This window comes from Gadus morhua, chromosome 4, assembly GCF_902167405.1.
Source record: "Gadus morhua chromosome 4, gadMor3.0, whole genome shotgun sequence".
NCBI lineage: Eukaryota > Metazoa > Chordata > Actinopteri > Gadiformes > Gadidae > Gadus > Gadus morhua.
Window position 1 is genome coordinate 13,371,331 of NC_044051.1, and position 19,921 is coordinate 13,391,251.

General features: G+C 44.6%; 1 protein-coding gene across 3 annotated transcripts in view; it reads right to left on the reverse strand.

Annotated features, from left to right (window-relative positions):
• Nucleotides 1-4,043: 4,043 nt before the first annotated feature.
• The window catches only part of sfswap (splicing factor SWAP), a 69,016-nt gene continuing 53,138 nt past the window's right edge, over nt 4,044-19,921 (reverse strand). For all 3 annotated transcript variants that reach the window (XM_030355121.1, XM_030355120.1, XM_030355122.1), the window contains exons 15-19: nt 17,036-17,388; nt 12,770-12,898; nt 11,892-12,035; nt 10,433-10,505; nt 4,044-4,629 (exon numbers count right to left, since the gene is read on the reverse strand). In XM_030355121.1, the coding sequence (XP_030210981.1) occupies nt 4,567-4,629; nt 10,433-10,505; nt 11,892-12,035; nt 12,770-12,898; nt 17,036-17,388 (762 nt within the window). In that variant the 3' untranslated portion in view covers nt 4,044-4,566. The remainder of the gene's footprint in view (nt 4,630-10,432; nt 10,506-11,891; nt 12,036-12,769; nt 12,899-17,035; nt 17,389-19,921) is intronic.

Below are 19,921 nucleotides of genomic sequence, written 5' to 3' on the forward strand. Positions count from 1 at the left end.
CAGGAAGCAGCCGGCTGTACTTTGTGGAAGTTCATTTAAACAAATCTGACACCACATTTGAATGTTGAACAGAAAGGGCGTTGAAAGATAAGGAAGCACCGCAGAGTCGCTCACCAGCTTCCGCAAAAGACTCAAGAGTCACCTGTTCAGAGTTCCCCTGGACTCTGCATAGCCTCCCTGTCCCATCCCTCCTACCTATTGTATGTTGTATTGTACGTCCTGGCACTTAATGCACACACTTTTGTCTGTCATTATTTAGTTATAAATAAAGTTGCCTATAGTACTTAGTTATGTAGCATCTTATCCTAGCTAGCTTTGTTGTGTATGGGGAATTGGTTAACCTAGCCATTGTTAGTGCCCTCTTGGTTCTATGAACATCCTTACTGTCCCGACAGCGTAATTTTTTTTTAACTTTCTTACGACAAATGGACTTATTGTAAGTCGCTTTGGATGAAAGCGGCTGCTAAAAGCCCTAAATGTAAATGTAAAGTTGAAAAAATTGGCAGCTGAAAAAGCTGAAAAGAGCTGTGAAATACATGCAGGGAATAAGGGTAGAATAAATGTGGTTTTGTCATAATTTTTTCAAGTTTAATGAAACTCTTTGAAAATTGTTCCTGACATTTTTTGCCATGGCCAATAACGTGTGAAAAAGTAATCTTCACTTAGTCAGAGCAATTCTAATCCTGTTAACTCCCACTGAGTGAAACTCAACGTACAGCGACTGGGGGTCCGGACAACAGCTAATGCCTTAGCAAGGCACATGGACATAACTAAAGCCATATGTGACACATATGGCTAGTTAGCCTGTCCCTCACTTTGCCTTTGAGCATTAATTCCGGATTTAGTTAAATTTTTACCTTCCATTTAAGGTCAAATTACTTAGACTCCATCAAGGGAGTGTGTGTAGATGTTATACACATTTGTCTAGTTTGAGAGTGATTTGTGTGTTTTATCTGCTTTTATTTATATTTTGTTGTGTTGCTCATGAAATGTCACATTTCAGAGTATACTTTTGTAAAGCTTGTGAGAAATTATCAATAATGTACACTGTTTAAATTGGATTCTTTCCTCTCATACTTTAGGTGTTGAAAGTTAGATTAAGACAAACGACACAGCATCAGCTTGGCGATGAATGGCAGCTTTTAAAACATGATTAGCATCTGGAAGCGGTGCATTGGCCTGTCATTTTTGACAGTTCGCTACATAGCGAGAACAGGTGCAAGAAGCTAGCCTTCTAGCATAGCAGCTGCTTTATTGAGTGTCAAGAGTGTCAGTGTGTGACGGAGAGGAGGACAAACTGATAGCAACTGTCTCACGCTCTAAACATATTGATGCTGAAAGAGTAGGGCGGTTTTTATACCATTCCCATTAATGCCATTTATTGCGTGTGGGATTAATCATAACATTTATACATCGTGGTTAAATGTCCACTGGAAAGTAGCTGTAATCAAGATAATGGAGAACAAGTGTTGTTATTAGCGATGGCTCAGGTATCCCATAAAATAAGGCCTGATTGAATATTATTGCCTGCAATACGGGAAAATAAGGTTGAAAATAAACCATTGTGTGCTAAAAAGTCACAGCAATTTAATAGGACAAAATACAGCAAGTTGTAAGTTATAGACCCTGAATCTGGATAAAATGCAAATCTGCACGAATAACTGATAAGATAAGTGATTTTGGCGGTAGACAGTAAACACGGCCACGGCGAACGCAACACCTCACCACCCAACCCTCTGAGAGCCAAACTCACTGTCAGTCTGAGTTCAAGCGAATCACTTAACCTTTTCACAAGTTTCCTTCCATTCTGTACCCCGGCTGTATGCTTTCCATTTAACAAAACAAAACAAAAGCTCGACAGGAGGAAGAGCTGCAGCCAAGTCTCTAATCCCACAGCGGTTCATATTTTAACATAATGTTTCACTTTATATATATATATATATCTTCTTTTTTTTTGACACAGTAAAAGCCCCTTACTCCAAAGACAAAAGGCTTATTAAATCCAACCTACTCCTCACATTCCCTCTGAAACCATCCCCACAATTACTTCAACAACATCCAGGCCTTTCCCTCCGGGCTGTGAAAGCTTAGTGTTCTCCAGAAATGTACCGACGCACTTAAAGCGCCACCATCGGCAGCGAGTGTGCTTCGTGGACAATTATGGTGGAGTATGATTGGTCTGGGGAACTGCCACAGGTAAGGACAGACATACGATGCTCAGGAGTTCTGAAGCATTACTTGGATGCTTATTATCCATATAATAGGGATTAGCAGTATAAATCAATGCCAATTTCATGGTTTTTCGGGTCGTCTCTTTAAGCCTACGGTAACATATATAGAAAATACATAGAAACCAGCTGAGATTGAAAAGAAAAGCCAGTCTTATATCGCTTCCCTTTTTGGTACTTGTCGTCTATGACCTCGGAGGATTTGAAGTCTTAAACCCTTTGAGGTTATCTAACCCTACACTGACTGATAGCAGTCAAAGGTGAGGTGTTATTGGGATTGAAGATGCTGTAGTATTTGAAAGGTGTAAAGACAGAGCAGAACAGGGCAAGTTTTTGAAACTAAACAAAGAAAATCCCCTCCTTCGCCAAGTTTGTAAAAGTTTCTCTGCCATTGAAGTGTTGCATTTCACACAGCTGCGATTTGCAGGCAAGATGGATTCCCTCAGCCGATCAGGGATGAGCTGCATTGATTGGTAGAAATAAGCAGGGTGTTCAATAAAAAATCCAGATCACCTCATACATGGGCAAGAGGAGGCAACGCAAACAAATATGTTCACAGTGTACTTCCCTAATAGCTGATGCTTGGCTTTGGGATTTCTAACCAATTCCACTCCAATTATAACTCTTAAATCTTACCTAGAGCGCGTTTAAAGTAGCAACACATAGAGGTATTCCTCAGGAAGACGCAAGGCGCAGCCCTTTAGGCTGTGGGCGCAGACGACTCTCAACAGGAACACCATGTGAAAGAAGAATTGCATTAATAAAGACGACTCCAACACATAAGCACAGCAGAAAACCATCTTTGTGTTGTGAGCCGTGAGCCAGAAATCACCCCCGGCATAATTTATGCAACAATAAACTATGCAAGGTAAAACGGTTCTGCAGATTTATATTTTCTAAACACTTTGTTGCGGGCAGGATTATTATTGCAGTAGTGACTAACGGCATGCAAACTGCATTCTTCTATTGAGTCTCCCTTACCAACCATATTTAACAATTCCCAGCTGATCTCAGACATTTAGCCTGTGAAATATGAAGAAGACCATCACTGTGCTTCCTTATCGCAGACAACACACCTCAGAGACGCACATAAACGAGACACAATAACCACATACGTCTTGTTTCCGTTCAGACAGGAGCTTCCTGAGAGGATTGTGTACGTGTGTGTGTCTCCTAACTCACGTTGCCGTCACACACACTCACAGCAGTAAACTCGCACTGCAGAAAGCCAGGAGTCTGGCTTATTTGTCAGGTAATCTGGCTTCTGTATTATGGAGGCTTTCAGCCTTATAACTCACTCCTGGGCAGAAGACTCATTTACATACGGCCTGGGACTTCACTGGCACACCCTGTCTTCACAGGCTGTCTTACAGTGGGACCTCATCTTTATTTTTGATGGGCTATATTAACCTGGGCTAAAAACCCTCTCCCCTGCATTCCCACTGGCCAACCATGCAAACCAGTCACGTAGACTTTCATCATAACGAGTGGGCATTGATTACCAGGCAAAGGGGTGTGCATCTGGGGCCAAGGTTGGCCTGCCTGCTTCCCCCCCCCTTTCCCTCCAAAAAAGTTTGATTGGTGATTAAAAGTTAAAGTTGTTGTGAGGTATACACAATATATCACCACCCTGCAAAGGCATTAACAAACTGTTTCCTTCCAGTCTCAGTGTCGATGTCCAGCTCAAAATATAGCTTATATCGGTTTTCATCCCTATTATAGATAATTCATGTTCTGAATTGCATTTCATATCCTTTTGAGATGATCTTTTAAAACACAGACCGAAGTTAAACAGAATGTGAAACACTTGGGTGGTAAATTCAAGTTCAAACTTTATTGACAATTTGCAGTACAAAGGAGCTCCGACTTTCATTCTGGAAACAGAAGGTAGAAGGCCACACACTGGAGCTGAGGAACAATATAAAGTCCTAACTAAAACTGTTAAAAAGGTGGAGGAGGAAGAATTAACAAAACAAACTAACCCTTCACAGAAGGATGAGATGCAGGCCTCTGGCAGCCATGGGGCTCTGTTGTGAAGTCATAACACTTTTTCTGGTTTGACAACTTCTGGCCCTGGACAGGTGTGTGAGTGTTTTACTGTAGGTCAGGAATCACATGATCCATCTTTAGTTACTTACTGAACGATACACACAACCCAGTGTCCCAACAATTATTTGTTGCGGCCTCAAAAAAAAAAAAGGCTAGGGAGAGAAATTGATATGGTTTGCCGTGACAGTCGGTTGCATCATGCTGATTGGCTGGGGGGAATTGTTACCCCAGATGTCATCATGATGAAGGGGTTCCTATTGGAGGCTGGTCGGTCGAACCCCCTCCCTCTTCAGGTAGTGGGCTGGAAGGTTTTCGAGGCAGCAAGCATCGCACGCACTTTGGCCATCAGATCCTGAAAGACAAAAAAGAAAAGAAAATGTAATAATCTTTCGATAACATTTTATAAATAAAATAACATTTCAAAGAATAAAAAATACTTTTAAAAATAAGGAAAAACAATTCACTCCATATATTCAGCAAATATTTCAAGACTTAAAAGGGACTACCATTGAAACAAGACTAGTTTTATCTTCTCCAGTATATTCTGGTTTAGTGGCTGACTATTTTAACAGCCCATTCTTATGATGACAGTAATTGAAAGCCCTGCAGGGGACGGCTGTACCACCCCGCATTGCTCCGTCTATCCCTCTGAACACCTCCCTTTAATAACCCCCATACAGCACGCGTAAAGAGGAGGCGGCCGTAAAGCAGGGCTGAAACGAGGGCCGTAAACAGCACCTATCGACCTTCTTGACACAACGCTCGTTACATGAAAACTGATTCAAAATTATGGGCGAGATGTAAATATCGTTCACCGCGGGCCATGTCTCATCCCACGTCCCAGCTGAGTCTCCCTGTTACCACCCCCTCCCCCTGTTAAAGCTAGGGTAGGCAATTTAGAGAAACAGCCAGAGCAAGCTTGATTTTGAAAGTATTCAACCCAAAGTAATTCCATTCCTACGCTAGCTTTATCATAGTGGCTCGTACTAATGTTAACATCGACTGGGATTCGATATGACCCCGTGAATGGGGTTGAGAACCATGACCGACTGGAGAAGATTGTCGTCTGGTGGTTTCCAACCCGTTACTGGTTGGTGGCCTTATTTCTTCATCGGCAAATTACTGCGGTTCTAACTTTTCACATTATTATGCATAAGCTTCCCCTCACGTGGTTTTAACACAATCAGCGTCCGGCTCTCGTATCAATGTCCCAGTGAAGTTCATTATTCACTTTTTAACCTTGCTTATCAGAAATAGAAATGTTTGTTGCTACTGCAATTAGGATTGGATGTTACATGCTGTTGATTGTTCTCTGCCTAGCTTGTAGGTCACTTACGATTAAAGTGTCTGCTAAATGACCAAATGTAATGTAAATGTAGTTTGCCTGGGGCAACTAATCATTAGGCACCCTATTTGTATGTAAGGGACATTCATCCATCAACATTTGTCAAAATCTACAATGCTCTGAAATATCCATCGCTCGTTAGCCAGCGACCTCCCACGACCCCAAACACATGTCACCCCGAGTGGGGCCCCCGACCCACATGTTGGGAAACACAGGTCGATCTCTTCTAATCACCTCCCTACCCCCTCTTTAGAGACACGGCTCTCTGGAAAGAGATGAAGCACAGGAACACTTGAAAACACCTTGTGTGCGGCAACCGCACCCAAGAACAGGCCGCGCCGACGACCAGGACACCAGATTGGTTTTCTGCACCAAACTAAAAAAGCGGAGGGTTGTGTTGTGTACAATGCACACAAACAGAGACCTCGCCGCATTGATGCAATTTCAAACTGGCTAGACGCTGACCCCACCGGAGCTGGTGAAGGTTGGGCTGGGATCAGGTTGGGCGAGGCCGTATATTGTTCTCCATCGATGGTTTTATTAAAGAAAGTAGGGCACACTGCTCGGCTCGTACAGCATCATCGATCCAGGCTAGATGCTAAAGTGAATCATTGGTCGAATCAAAACAAACTTTAAAGCAATGTCCTTCCCAAATAAAGTTACTAATGAAAGATAGGACACAATGATATACGGCAAGGTGGAATACTAATTAGAATAAGAGATGCCATTTTCTTAAAATGATGGCATAAAAACTATGTAGAGCACATGGTGAGAACATCACCACTAGTAATAATAACAAATATTTTAAGGAAACAGAAAAATAAACTCTGACAAGCTGAAAGGAGAGCCCACGAGATGATGACTGACCAGGCCGGAGACACAGAGACAGAGGGAGAGAGAGAGACAGAGAGATATAGACAAACATAAGGAGAGAGATAGAGACATAAAGCCATAGAACTCATCTCAGATAAAGAAAACAAAATGTGATATAAGCGAGTGTGTGTGTGCTTGGTGTGTGTGCTTGGGGTGTGTGTGTTCGTGTGGTTGTGTGTGCGGGGGATTGGGGTACGGGTGGCGACGGTGAAGGAAAGAAAATGGCAGGAAAGTTCTGGGCCTGGACTCTGGAAATGTAATTAGAGGGCAGACAGGGAAGAGAGAGAGGACCAAGGCTGGAATTAGTGGAGAAGTGCTCGCATATGAATACAGATTAGGGCGAGTGTGTGTGTGTGTGTGGTACATCAATGCGAGCTTGAATAGAGGAAGAAAAGAGACACAAGTTTGAAGAAACACACACACACAGTGACTGTAGAACACTGTGGTTTATGAGCAACACCACACAAGGAAACGGACGCACACCTCTATTAATATAGACAGACAGCGCAAGCTTAAAGAAATACTAAACATATAGAAAGAAAGTGAGTGAGTGAGTGAGTGAGTGAGTGAGTGAGTGTGAGTTAGAGTTAGAGAGAGAGACAAAGAACAGCCAGGCCTGAGACATAGAGACAGAAAGTAGGAGAGTAGGAGAGTCGAAGGGACAGAAGTGCCAGGGAGAGGCGGTCAGATTATCTAACTGGCTCTCTCCATGCAGCTTCTACCTGCTCGGCTGGCTGCTATAAAGCTAGGCTGGCTGGCGTGTCCACGGCTGGATTAAGAGCTCTTAGAATCTGAATTCGTTAAGCCTCTGTTTGCAGCCTTGGAACCTCTCAGTGTTCAACAGAAACACATCCTTTCTCAATCCCACTGGATCCACGCACTAGAGCAAGGGTGCCAACAGCATGGCTGCAGACTTCAGGGATCTGGCCCAGAGGTCAGACACTCTAAATAGATAAGAACTTTGACTTTTTAGACACATTTCTTCGAACTAGAACAAAAATGCAGTTCAGCAAATCAGCACAGAGCGGTGATGATTATCAATATTCCAATTACACCTGTTGCTCTTTTATTTATTTCTTCGATAATCGATTATAGTTACAAACATAAACCAGAATGATAATCATCTATAAAACATAATTTTATAATAATAATTTTAAGTCCATGACAGAATAACAAAGAAAGACACTGGTGTGAAGGGCCTGACAAACACACACACATAAATAAATAAATAAACAAGCATCCAATTTAAGGCTTTCAGATGTGCTCTATTAGACCCGTCAGACATCCAGTTGACCTGTGTGAATCCGGCATGCTAATTAGCATCGGCGCTGTCAGAACTCCTCCACGGGAACGCACAAAGTTGGGCAGACAATGCTCTCCGACAGACAGCGCAGCCTTGCTCTGTGCGGCCCGAGCCGTTTCACAAGCTTGGCAACGGGGAAACAAACTTTATAAAAAAAAGACGAGAAGGGGAAGACGTCCATTAAACTCCTAATTAGCACGAGACAAATGCCAAAGAGGCGGCCGTGTGTGAGGCCCCCAGGCTGGTGGAGCGAGGCGGTGCGTGGAGCCAGCAGCCGCCTTTATGAGCCGGGACACCCCCCCCCCCCCCAACGACCCGTACAAACACCTATTAACGCACAGCTAACCAACACAGTGGCGCTCTGATCTGATCACACGGCGCGGTGGCGGGCCGAGCGAGGCGGAGAGCTGCTGATGAGGAGCTTGATGTGGCCACGCCTTGGCGCCTCCGTTGTTAACGGCAACCAGAACGGCCTCTCCGTTCGGATGAGGAAAGCACGACGTCAAAGAGGTCAGGCATTTACTCTCACAGGGTCAGGATGACCAAGTTGTTGCACAAGGCTCTGGATGGGGTTTTACACGTTCTCCTTGTGTAAAGAATGGTCAGAGAATACTGTGCATAAGCACTGACAAAGTACAACTCCTCTACCTCAAATTGTTGAAATGACCACTGTGACCACTATCAAGCCGTTTTGGATTCCTATGTATGCGTACACAGACATTGTGGATGGGGTCACATACATACATACATACACATACATATACATACACATATATATATTTTTTTGTGTATTTGTATATATATGCGAGTGGGTTTGTGTGTATAATCCATGTATATCTACACCAGTACTCAGTCCCTTCCACACACCCCAGCCTCAGTGACCGGAGCTCCAGCCTGGAACTCCACCAAAGCGGGGCTGAAAGAGCCTGGGGTTGTTCACTCAGGCCCTGCATTACCTGCCCTTCATCACAGACAAACGGCTCCCTCTATTCTGGTGCCTGTGGCTCCCCATTCAGCCCTCAAAACCAGAACATTAGTGTGGAGTGGAAGATAGGAATAGTGTAAGCCCCCGATCACATCGTTCAAGCCGGAAACAAAACAAGACGACAGGGAGTTTGCTTTGAGCTTCCAGTGCATTGCTTATAGGTTAATAGTCTTTCCCTGACATGGCCGTGGGCACAGAACACTATAGACTATGGTGTTACTAAGTCCTCAAACCGTCGGGGTGCTGCCATAGAGCGTTCATTGAACGTAAAGTACATCTAGTTTTTCATAGTTTCTTTGAATGACTCCGTCTCGCCGTGAGCCATTATTCTGGATCCTGTGGTGTGAGAGCTATCGCTGTGTTAAGTGTTGCAATGGAACGCAGAGACGCCACCCGCTGTAAGACGATGCTAATGAATGCATAAACACGTTGCTAAACAATCAGTGTATACCGGCATCAACACCCCGCGCAGACACAAAATATGCTGTTTGAGTGAGTGTTCAACACTGGAGCCTCGGAATCAGCATAAAGGCAGCGTGTCCTCGACCTGTTCAGCATCAACAATGACCTCGCCTCCTCTTATCTGGAGGGGATGAAAGGGCTGGACATGATAAAGACTGAACACCGATATATCCAGGATGCAGATAAAGAGGGCCACAAACGCACGCATTAGGTACGGGATACAGATCAAGTACGACGGAAGGAGGTATCATTGAAGTGAGGGCAGAATTTGAGGCTGCATGATTAAGACAAGAAATTCTTATGGGATTATTTGGCCCTATGTTGTGCTGACGATTATTCATTGTGATTAACAGACGATTGATTTTCTATCTACCACGCCTGCCTACTGTGAACGAAAAACTAGATGAAAGCAAATGCTGAGATGCAAAAAATGTTTCTTTTATTTTAACATGAGTACCCACAGAATATGCTGTATTGATGTTTTTTTTCGAATTTGTAACGTTTATCAATTAATTGTGACGTTTTGCTCGGATGAAACAGAGATGGAGATCTTTGGGCATTGGGAATTCAAAAGGGGTTGTGTGAGGCCGGCTCCACCCCAACACTGCCAAAGCCCGGGCGAACACACAAACCCCTGCGGTGAAGTGGAGTACTGTGGGGGCGGTGGGAACATTGGCTCCGAACTGAGGGGAGAACGGATTGAACACAACACTGGGGATGGGAGGGTAGGAGGGGGGGGGGGGGGGGAGAGAGGTGCTTCAGATTGCAAAAAGAGAAGAGAAGTTTGGGAGAGGGATCCCCAAGCAAAACAAAAGTGGTTCCACCACAGAAATGTATGTGTGTTTGGTGTGATACGTTCCTGAGCGTACGGGCCTCTGTCTGAGCGTATGCATTCATCATTTATTGTATTTTTATTTAACCTATATTAAACCGATGAGATTTAAGATCTCAATAACAAGCGAGACCGGGCCAAGGAAGCGGCAGAATTCCATCAAATACCATTCGTGCAGGTGTGTGTGTGCGTGTGTGTGCACACGGGGGAATATAGCATGTAAGCATCGGAGTGGTGGTGCAGTGTCATCATGCATAGCAGCCACGCTGGGTAGCTCTGGCTGTTGGGTCGCAACGCCACGGTCAAACGGCAAGCAGGGAAGATATTGAGGAGATGGAAAATCAAGTGCAAATACCTGAGTGATTTTGGCCTGAACGGAGGACACTATGGACGAAGACACGGTACTCTCTTTCTCCTGAGACGCAGCCCTGGGGTGGGGGGACGAGAGACACAGGGAACGAGTTGCGTTAGCTTTGTGCAGAATCCATGGTTTCTGCTGAGTGATGCAGAACCCGTTCCAGATGGAGAGAGAGGGGGCTTGCATCAGATAGGAGGCAGAAACAGAAAGAGAGACAGAAACAGTGAGAGAGAGCACGACAGACCGAGAGAGAGCACGAGAGCGCGAGAGAGCGAGAGTTGAGAGATTAGGGATGGGCATTTGAAGGCATAACAATATTAGATTATTATTTTTTTGAGTAACAGGTTAACCAAACTACGAAAAAAAAAAAGGAAAAAAAGTGTAGCACACTCATAATGTAGCCTGAAGTTCTTCCGTGATCTGGCCAAACAAATATATTCGTTTTCCATCTTTAAGTCAAAAAAAAATTAGGAAATCAAATCCAATTTGTTCAATTTATCTATTATTATTTAAATGGAAAAGAACACTCAAAATCAGTATGCTGAATCGAAACGAGTTGAAACAAAACCATCAGTTTTGACAAGAATATGAGTGAACAGTATTGCATACTTAAGGCACAAACTGAAATTATATTAAAGCACATTTAAGGCACAAACTGAATAGATTCAAGTAACTGAAGCACAACAGCAAAAAGAATAAGTACTGGTGGGCTTGGATATCAACAGAACTCCACTTGCAGCGCAATGGTTGCCTCGCATTATGCATGATGCGCACATAACAGAATATCAACAAAAATATATCATGTCTAATACGGAAATACAGTATGTCTAAAACATTTCCAGTTAACATACATAACACATAAGCGCACCTACTGCATCACTCATTCTTGTTTAAAAAAATGAGCATATCTACGTGCTCGGGGGATAGGCGGGTGCGGAGGCGATTTACAATCAAGCCCACCGTGGAAAAGACTATCTCCACTGGAACGGAGGTTGCCTGTATAGGCAAGTATTCCAAGTATTAAATTGCATTAGTATACACGTTTAATGAACAATATGTAATTAAAATAGCTAATGAATCGATCTAATTAACTTTAGGCAAAAAAAAAAAAAATCTGCTACAGCTAAAGTCGAAGACCCACGTCAGTTGGAATAATCGAATATTCAAATAACCGTGCCCATACCTAGGAGAGATGGTAGGACTAGAGTCTGGATATTGTCCTCTGGCTGTTGCTAAATATCTTTAAAGAGTAGCATTTAGCAGAGACAACAACAGCCTCCTCCACTGCTCAAACATATCTACCATTTTTAATTTCAGTGTTTAAATATAATTTTATATTAGCCTGGCTGTTGCGAAATATACTATAATGTCTTATAATGTTGTCTTATATGGCAAAGGGAAAGATGTAAACTACCCACACTATGAAGCGCAATGTGATTGGTTGACGGGTGCGTACCTTGATTGGCCAAGGCTGGAGGCGGGGCTAGCCGGGGGCGAGTGAGCTGCGGGGGGTGAGAATGAGGGGGAGAAGGCGGAGCTTGCGCTCTGAGGCACAGCTCCTGAGGACCGAAGAGAGGACTTTCTCTTCTCGGGAGGGGACCTAGGACAAGACATCACCACTGTTTATACACATTTTACAAAACACGTTCAAATGTACATTGTAACAAAATAGATATCCTTGACATTCACATAGACAGAGTTGATGCACCAGAGTATCTTGGTCCTAGTTAATCAGTATGAGATTCCAGCCAGCGCATATCAAGTTTAGATCCAAGTGATATTCCCCACGGAGAAGATCCTTTTATGGCTGCAACTTAGAATTGACCTATATGAATAATTATATTTTTTCCCCCGTCGACTAAATCCGAGCCAGCAGAGCTGAAAGTGAATAATGTGCTTGTTTTGTCTGATCAGCGGCCAGGAGAAACACCTCTCATGCTATGATCAGCAAATGATCGGTGGCTTTACAATGTCAAACGCCACGCATTACTACACCCTAAGATGCAATGAATATTAAATCAGTGCTTTGTTCTGATCCAAGGTCAACACACTGTGGCCAGGATCGGATTCATAGCTGCAATCGGTGCAGCCACATAAGTTGGCGTGATGACATCATCGCTGCGGTGACATCATCAGCACCGTGACATCACCGGCGTGGTGACCTCGTCAGCGCGGTGACATCACCGGCGCGACGGCGTCATCAGCACAGTGACATCACCGTCCTGGGGGTCAGCATCGGCCCTTTGGCGGTACGATGACATCACCGATTCGATGACGGCGCCATCACGGGCCGTGGGTCCCGTCGTGGGCGTGCGGGGGCCCCGGGAGCGGTACCTGGATCTGGCCGGGCCCCTGCGGTGCTGGTGGTGGTGGTGGTGGTGGTGGTGGTGCTCCCTCTCCCTCTCCTCGTGTCTCCTCTCCGCCGAGGGGGCCCTGCGGTCCCTTCTGCCCGGCGACCGGGACCTGCCGCCACACACAGACGTGGACTAAATAACATGATCTCATCACGGCCGCCCGCCCAGTCACTCATCCCACACCCACGCTCGGTTGAGTGAGCGCGCACATTAATCAGACTACAACACAGGGGACACGCCGTTTACCAAAAATTCACTTTCTGCAGTATACTTTCTTTACATTCACATTTAGGGCCTTTAGCGGACGCTTTTATCCAAAGCGACTTGCAAAAGTACATTTGCCAGAAGAAATAGAAACAACAATATATCGCTCTCGGTTGGATGTGCTTAGAAACCGCTGCCAAGCCCTTACAATTTCGAGGTTAACTCATTCCCTGTGTGCAACACAGAAAGCTAAGATAAGATGCTAAGAACTATTTCGGTGTGTGCCAGGAAGTACAACATGCAACGAGGATTGTCCATTAAGTGTCAGGACATACAATAAGTGCGTAAGCGGGATGTATTTAGGGGAGCGAGGGAGGAGGAGGGGTGGTGGGAGGCGAGGAGGGAGGCTTTGCAGAGTCCAAGTGAACTCTGAGCAGGTATTTGATGGGAGGTGAAGCGGATTTTAAGCCAGATATGCCAAATCGGTTGAAATATTGTTTGACCAAGCCAACAATCTAGCACAGAACCGAACAGCTCCACTGTAAAGGGAACTAAAATATAGATGCCATTACCACAACAAAATTAAGCTTCATCATAAAGCCCATTTTCCCCTCATACATTATGCACAATAATCTTCTTTTATTATATAAGGCTTCTTGTAATAACACAAACGTGGTTCTTTATGTAATAAATCACTCTGAATAACGGTGACATGAGAGCTAGGCGAACACTAATGTAGTTTGAAAGTGAAACCAGGTCATCAGGACTCCTCCTGAACCGAGGTATCACACAGACCATTGGCATTGAAATGGGGATTTTGAGTATTTCGTCAATGTCTCATGTTTCTAACCCTGGATATTAATTCGGGGGGTTCCATGTCTGGCATGAAGGGATTTCCTGGGCCGCATGTGGGTGTTCTCGCCCGAGGATGCCTACAGGTACACTGCATACACAGGGGATCCAACTGAATACCTATGGGAAGCAAGTCAAACACGTGACTGCTGGAATACCCCCCCCCCCCACCACTATAGAGCTGGAGCTGCTACCAGAGAGACCTGCATTCCACCTTCGGGCTTCATTGTCTCCCTCTCCTCCCTGAACTCTTTCCCTCAGAGCCAAGCTTCGTTCCTCCAAACTTCATCCGACTCGCACTCCCACCGTGGTGAAGACAAATCATCGGGTTTGGGGTCCCACCTAGTGTACGACTAAATTGCAGAGAGCTGCTAAGCTTGGGGGAAGTTCTTTGGAGAATACGAGGGGGTCCGCCTCGCTATCTGACTGATGGCGGCATAGTTTTCCATTGACTGCACACCCTTGCTGAAGAGACTGTCCCGTGCGTTTTGACAGCTTCAACCACCCCCCCCCCTCCTACGAAACCTTTGCCTGAGTTTTTTAAACCCCAGGCCTTTATTCCCCCTCTGAGAACACTTTCATTTCTTTATAAGAGTTCATGACCCTTTCCTTGTCATACGAAGATCTAAAGTGGAAATCAAACTTTGATCCGGCTGCATTGCATGCAGAGATCCGTTTGAACGCTCACGAAGCAATCACACACTCGTTCGCCGTGCCCCAGTTGTTTCAGTTGTTTACGATGGAGATCATCCCGCCGATTTTAAGCACGGCCACGCCCGCATTTGCATTTCAAACGAAGACATTAAACAAGAGAACGACGCGGCCCGGCACGCTGCCAACCCACTTAATCCCTTTCTGATTGGCCTCCCTCTGTGCGTTAAGAAGAAAATAAAAGCTTGATGTAAAAATGTTCTCATGGAAATGAATGGCCTTGGGACACGATGGCAGCCATATGCACAGAGGAAAGCTAATGAGGTTTATTAAAAAGGACCTTTGCGTGCCATTTATTGTGGTACAATGTTCACAGAGATTTATCTGCATTTACAACCACCGCCAAAATATGAACAGAATGAATCAAGAGTCTAAAGATGGAGCGGAACATTTGGGCTGTTTTTTAACCCTGGTTCGGTTTGATTCCAAATGATCTGAACGTTTTAATCCATCCCTTCTACTTTTAGGAACTATGTCATATAACGTTTGAACCCATCATTTATAGAAATGTATTTTAGAGTGAATTATTCCATTAAAAAAGGTACAATATGTAATTTCAGTTAAATCAATAAATGATTGATCTGCTGGATTACTGTTTTCACGTGTTTCACAGAAATGAGGGGGCTAAGGGGATAACACGCCATTCCCATGCAACCATACCAAATCGAACATACCACTTCCTCGATCAAAACTAGCTATTTCTCGTTTGAAATTCATTGTAAAATATTTGTATGTGTTTAATGTTACACATTGGGGATGGGCTGATGGTCGTTTCTATTGAATGTCGACGATAGATGGATCACATCGTCGATCGTCTCAAGTTGTTGATGGAAAAGCTTTTTTTTTCAAATTATTATTCTTATTTTTTGCCGGAAAAACAGCACTGTGCTGTTTTTACACGGATCAGATTCAGATACCATCCGGCTGGACAATAGTCCAAGTTATTAATTTTGAATTACAATTATTGTGTCAGTCTGAGAGAATGGTGATGAAATTGAAAGAGAGAGACACACACACACACACACACACAGACACACACACACAAACACACACGCTATATCGATTTGTAGCTTTATAAGATAAGGTCTGCTATGTTTGGTTGAAGATGAAGGGTTTGAGGGTTTGTATTTCCAGACCAATTGTGTTTTAGTCGGGAACCTCTCAGTTTATTTTCAATTTCCAAGCAGCTTTATCAACGGACACACCCCAAAATGCCTCTAGACATTGAATGGGCCAATAACTAATCAGAGCAATGCAATATGTTGCGTAGGGCCGGGCTCAAATTTTATTGATAGCGGATTCAACAAACCGTTCCACATAAGCAGCCATCTCGAGATGGCTGAGCTAATTAAACATCAGCTGGCATATTTGTCTGATTGCCAGTTGCTAATTATCAGCGCAACGGTTTGGCATATTGAAGTGTGTGTATGTGAATAGAATGTAAACATTGCAACAGCTACTTTCTCTGGTTGGGAGTCAGCTGTTGGCGGACTCTGGGCGGATTATTGATATTTAAGGTGCTTGGGAGGGAAGTGAAGAGATGCTACAGAGAGATGACACACAAACAGAGAGAGAGAGCGAGAGAGAGCGAGAGAGCGAGAGAGCGAGAGAGCGAGAGCGATTTGCAGGGGGATACATAAGGACTGATCATTGCTGCTAATGAGCAGCAAAAACCACTCCTTGGATATTCCATTCGTTGCCTGGCAGAAGCAAAAACAAAATAGATTTAAAGAAAAAGGAGAACACATACACACAAAATCTCCATTAGACAGTTCGTCAGACAGGTATGACACTGAAGATGCAACGCAACAGGAACCAATTAAATAGCTCTAAATGAGGAACCTGGAACCATTACGTTTTCTAAAGGCGCTCCATAATCTGTCCTATTAAATCGAAGGCTTTGGTTCGCAGACAATAAGTAACACGTTAACGATCGTCAAACTGACATCCTCAAGCAGGCCAAGCTACAGGGGAGGCCAGAGGGCCCAAGCAATATGAACTGATGCACACGCACACACCCAATAACAAATTGGCTTGCTTTTCAAGGAGAAGACAATACAACATTTGCAAAATATGGGGTGGAAATAATGTTGCTTAAGAGTCTGGATGTTTATTAACTACATATAACCCTTCAAATAGAGCAAACTGTTAAGAAATCGAGTTCTATCTGCAGTGATAAACTCTAAACCGTTTATTTATTTACAGGGCTGGTAAAATGCCCAGTAAATGGCTGATGAACTGATGAACTGAACTGATTGGGGATTCATTTCCAAAGGACGGGCAAGAAATTCAAAGTGGTTCGGGATTCTCCATTCCGAGTCGGCATTTGTATGGAACCATTTAAATTGTGAGGGTAATGCTTTTTTGCCATAATCGAGATCATCAGTTGCCAGTCAATTATCAGTGAGAATGTCGAGTTCAAATGTAATACGACTAAAGAGTTAGAATTGAAGTGTGGGTTTTGTGTTCGTGAGCCTACCTGGACCTCCTGGTTCTCCTGTAGGCGCTGGGGAGGGCGTGTCTGGTCTTCGACCTTGACCTGGACCTCTTCTTGTGCTTCTTCTTCTTCTTGTCCTTGTCCCGCCCTTTGCTGCGCTCCGGCTCCGCCCCCCTGGAGGTGGCGTGGGAGCGGGAGTAGGAGTGAGAGTGGGCCGAGGAGGAGGTGGCGGCGGTGGTGGTGGTGGTGGTGGTCCCCTCCCTGGATCTGTGGGCCCCCTGGTGCTCCACGGGGGCCCTTTGGTCCTGGAGGTACGCAGGAGCCACAGAGGAGGAGGAGGAAGAGGAGGTGGGGGCGGGCGGGGGGCACGCCGCGACCGAGAGCTGCGGTTTGACCTGGAGAGGACAGGAGGAACCAATCAGGAGCGAGCGTGGGAGAGAGAGAAAACATACTGCAACCCCGAGATGATGGTGATAGCAGAGTGAGAGCCACCTTGAGGACTTTGGATGGTGCGAGTGGAAGCCCGACAAAAGCAGGGAAAAACAATAGAGAAAAACAACAAATCCTCGACTGATGGAACCAATCAGAGCCCGTCTTTCTCACAACAAGGACAGCGCCTCCAATTCCCAGCTGTGTAGACGTCTGCAGGAAGTCAATATCTGGAGGGCTGCCTCAACTGATGCTGCAGGCCTCTATCTCTGCGGTGTTAAGGTGCCTGGGCTGTGAGGTGGTTTTGAAGGAGGATCTGGACACAGACCTCTAAGAAATGTCTAAGTCCTTGGCTTTCAATAGGCCCACCACTCCGGTTTCGTTGCTTGCATTAGGTCATCTCAAACTAAAAGGAAAGAAAGTGAAACTTTTTTATTTTTTTCTAAGATGAAATGGCACTACTACGAGATAGTCTATAAGAATTTATAGATTTATAGATTCTTTTTTTTCTAGATTTTAGCATCTCTTTTCCTAAGCTGAAATGGCACTACTACTAGAGAGTGTATAAGAACATATACACCGGTAAATAAATATTTTTTTGTCCTCATTTCTTTCTACATGTTCGAATCAAGCGAATAAGTAAAGGTTCTGCAGAACAAAAGACAGTCCTAGAGACACAGCACAGGGGTTTGGGGGCCACGGTTCCGGGGATGAGCCCCGGAGCACTTCTGGTAATCACCCCAGTGTGCCTCCTTTAAAGTGGCCCTTTGTCGGCCAGCGGCTGGGAACACATGAGAGACGGGGGCCGCGCCTTAATCTCTCTGGTGTGGAGGATCCTGGCCTAGCGTGGCTACCCACTCCCCTCTGCCCAGCCCCCGGAGCCCCGAGTGTCCTTAGTACAAAGCTCTGCACTCCTAGAGGGCCAGGTACACGGCTTTGTGTGGCTCTGAAAGGAGCCACGTTCGGTTATACCGTGAAATGACAAAAGTGTGAAATAAGTTGGGCGAGGAAGAACAAATTTGAGTGATTTCCGACGGATTGAAGGTTCAGTCCGCAATCACGTCGTTATTCCTGTGAAATCTCTGAGGATGACAGATATGCCATTATGTACGATAGGCTGCCGTGATTTGTTGTGATTTTCTTCCACAACCGGAATACTGATTTCCACTGTAAACAACATAACCGTCTACGAAGATCTTCTTCAGTCATCGTCAGCCAATAAACAAATGCCTTATTTTGAACTCTGCTTGCAGAGGCCTGGAGACACTCATCAACAGGGCATCACGTCGTCAGTGTTGTGTCTAGGCTTTCACTTTCACTTTGGAGCGCACTTGATCACAGAAAGGATTCTATGTCATTGTCGACTGTCTTTCATTTGGCCAGGTTGTGTCTGGTTGTGTCTGGTTGAGATGAGGCCTTATTTTACAAGATGTGACAGTGGGGAGGGCTTTAATGCAGGTTAATGTGGTTCAGCACAGTGTGCCTGGAATGGCTCTTTTTTTAGACATTAACATATTCACAGTACGAACGTAGGCGTGTGTGCGTGACCGCAAAAGTGGTTCCACTCAGCAGAAAGTTACTGAAGGAACGTAACTAATAAAAAGCCATTTTTCAAAGCAAGACTGCGGCTCACTTTTCACCCATTTCCTTCCTTCTACAGATTCCTTCATCAACCTCTCTCTCTTTTGACCTGGGTTGAGACGAACGAGATGAAAGAGCGCAAGAGAGCGAGAACAAGAGAGAGAGAGAGAGAGAGAGAGAGCGGGGACGATGAGGATGATAAAAGGGTAGTCAGATCAAGAACGGCTAGCATCAACATAGATCAGCCTTTAGAGCACATTTTCAGATGGAAAGAATAAGTGAAACCTGTTCTCTTACTACAACTACTTAAACACAGAACAACATGTGTTGAAATGACGTTTATCATCATCACATTGAGTTTATGGGTTAACAATCACCAGACTTCACAAATCTGCACTTAATTGTTTTGTAGTAGTAGTTAAATACATTATAGTTGAGTAGCTAACACTTAATAATCCATCACACAAACACACACTCAGTACAGATGCTCCTTCTAACTGGTTGTACACAGATTATTTTTTATATATGCAAAAAACAGACTTTTGGAAAATAAGGATTTGAAAAGACCCAGATGTGGTCATGCTTTGAATTGTATGTGAAAAAATGGGGAGAAAATACATAAAATAACATTTCTACATCACTTTCCTACTCTGGCTGTCTCCACTATTATTATTAAAAGCCTCTCTTCTGGTCTGAAAATAGGCCCACAACGCTGTCGTCTTTAGACCCTGGTGCCCACACAGCCATCCCAGTCCCTCAGCGAACAAAAGGTTTATGTGAACACCTATAGCACATAGCCCTCCATGAATACCGGCTGCATAGGAGCCAATATTTTGCAGATCTTGCTTTTTGTGATCCACAAAAGGGAAAACCCATCAAACACGAATGGGAGTACCGTAGCTTTGGAGGGGGGACACC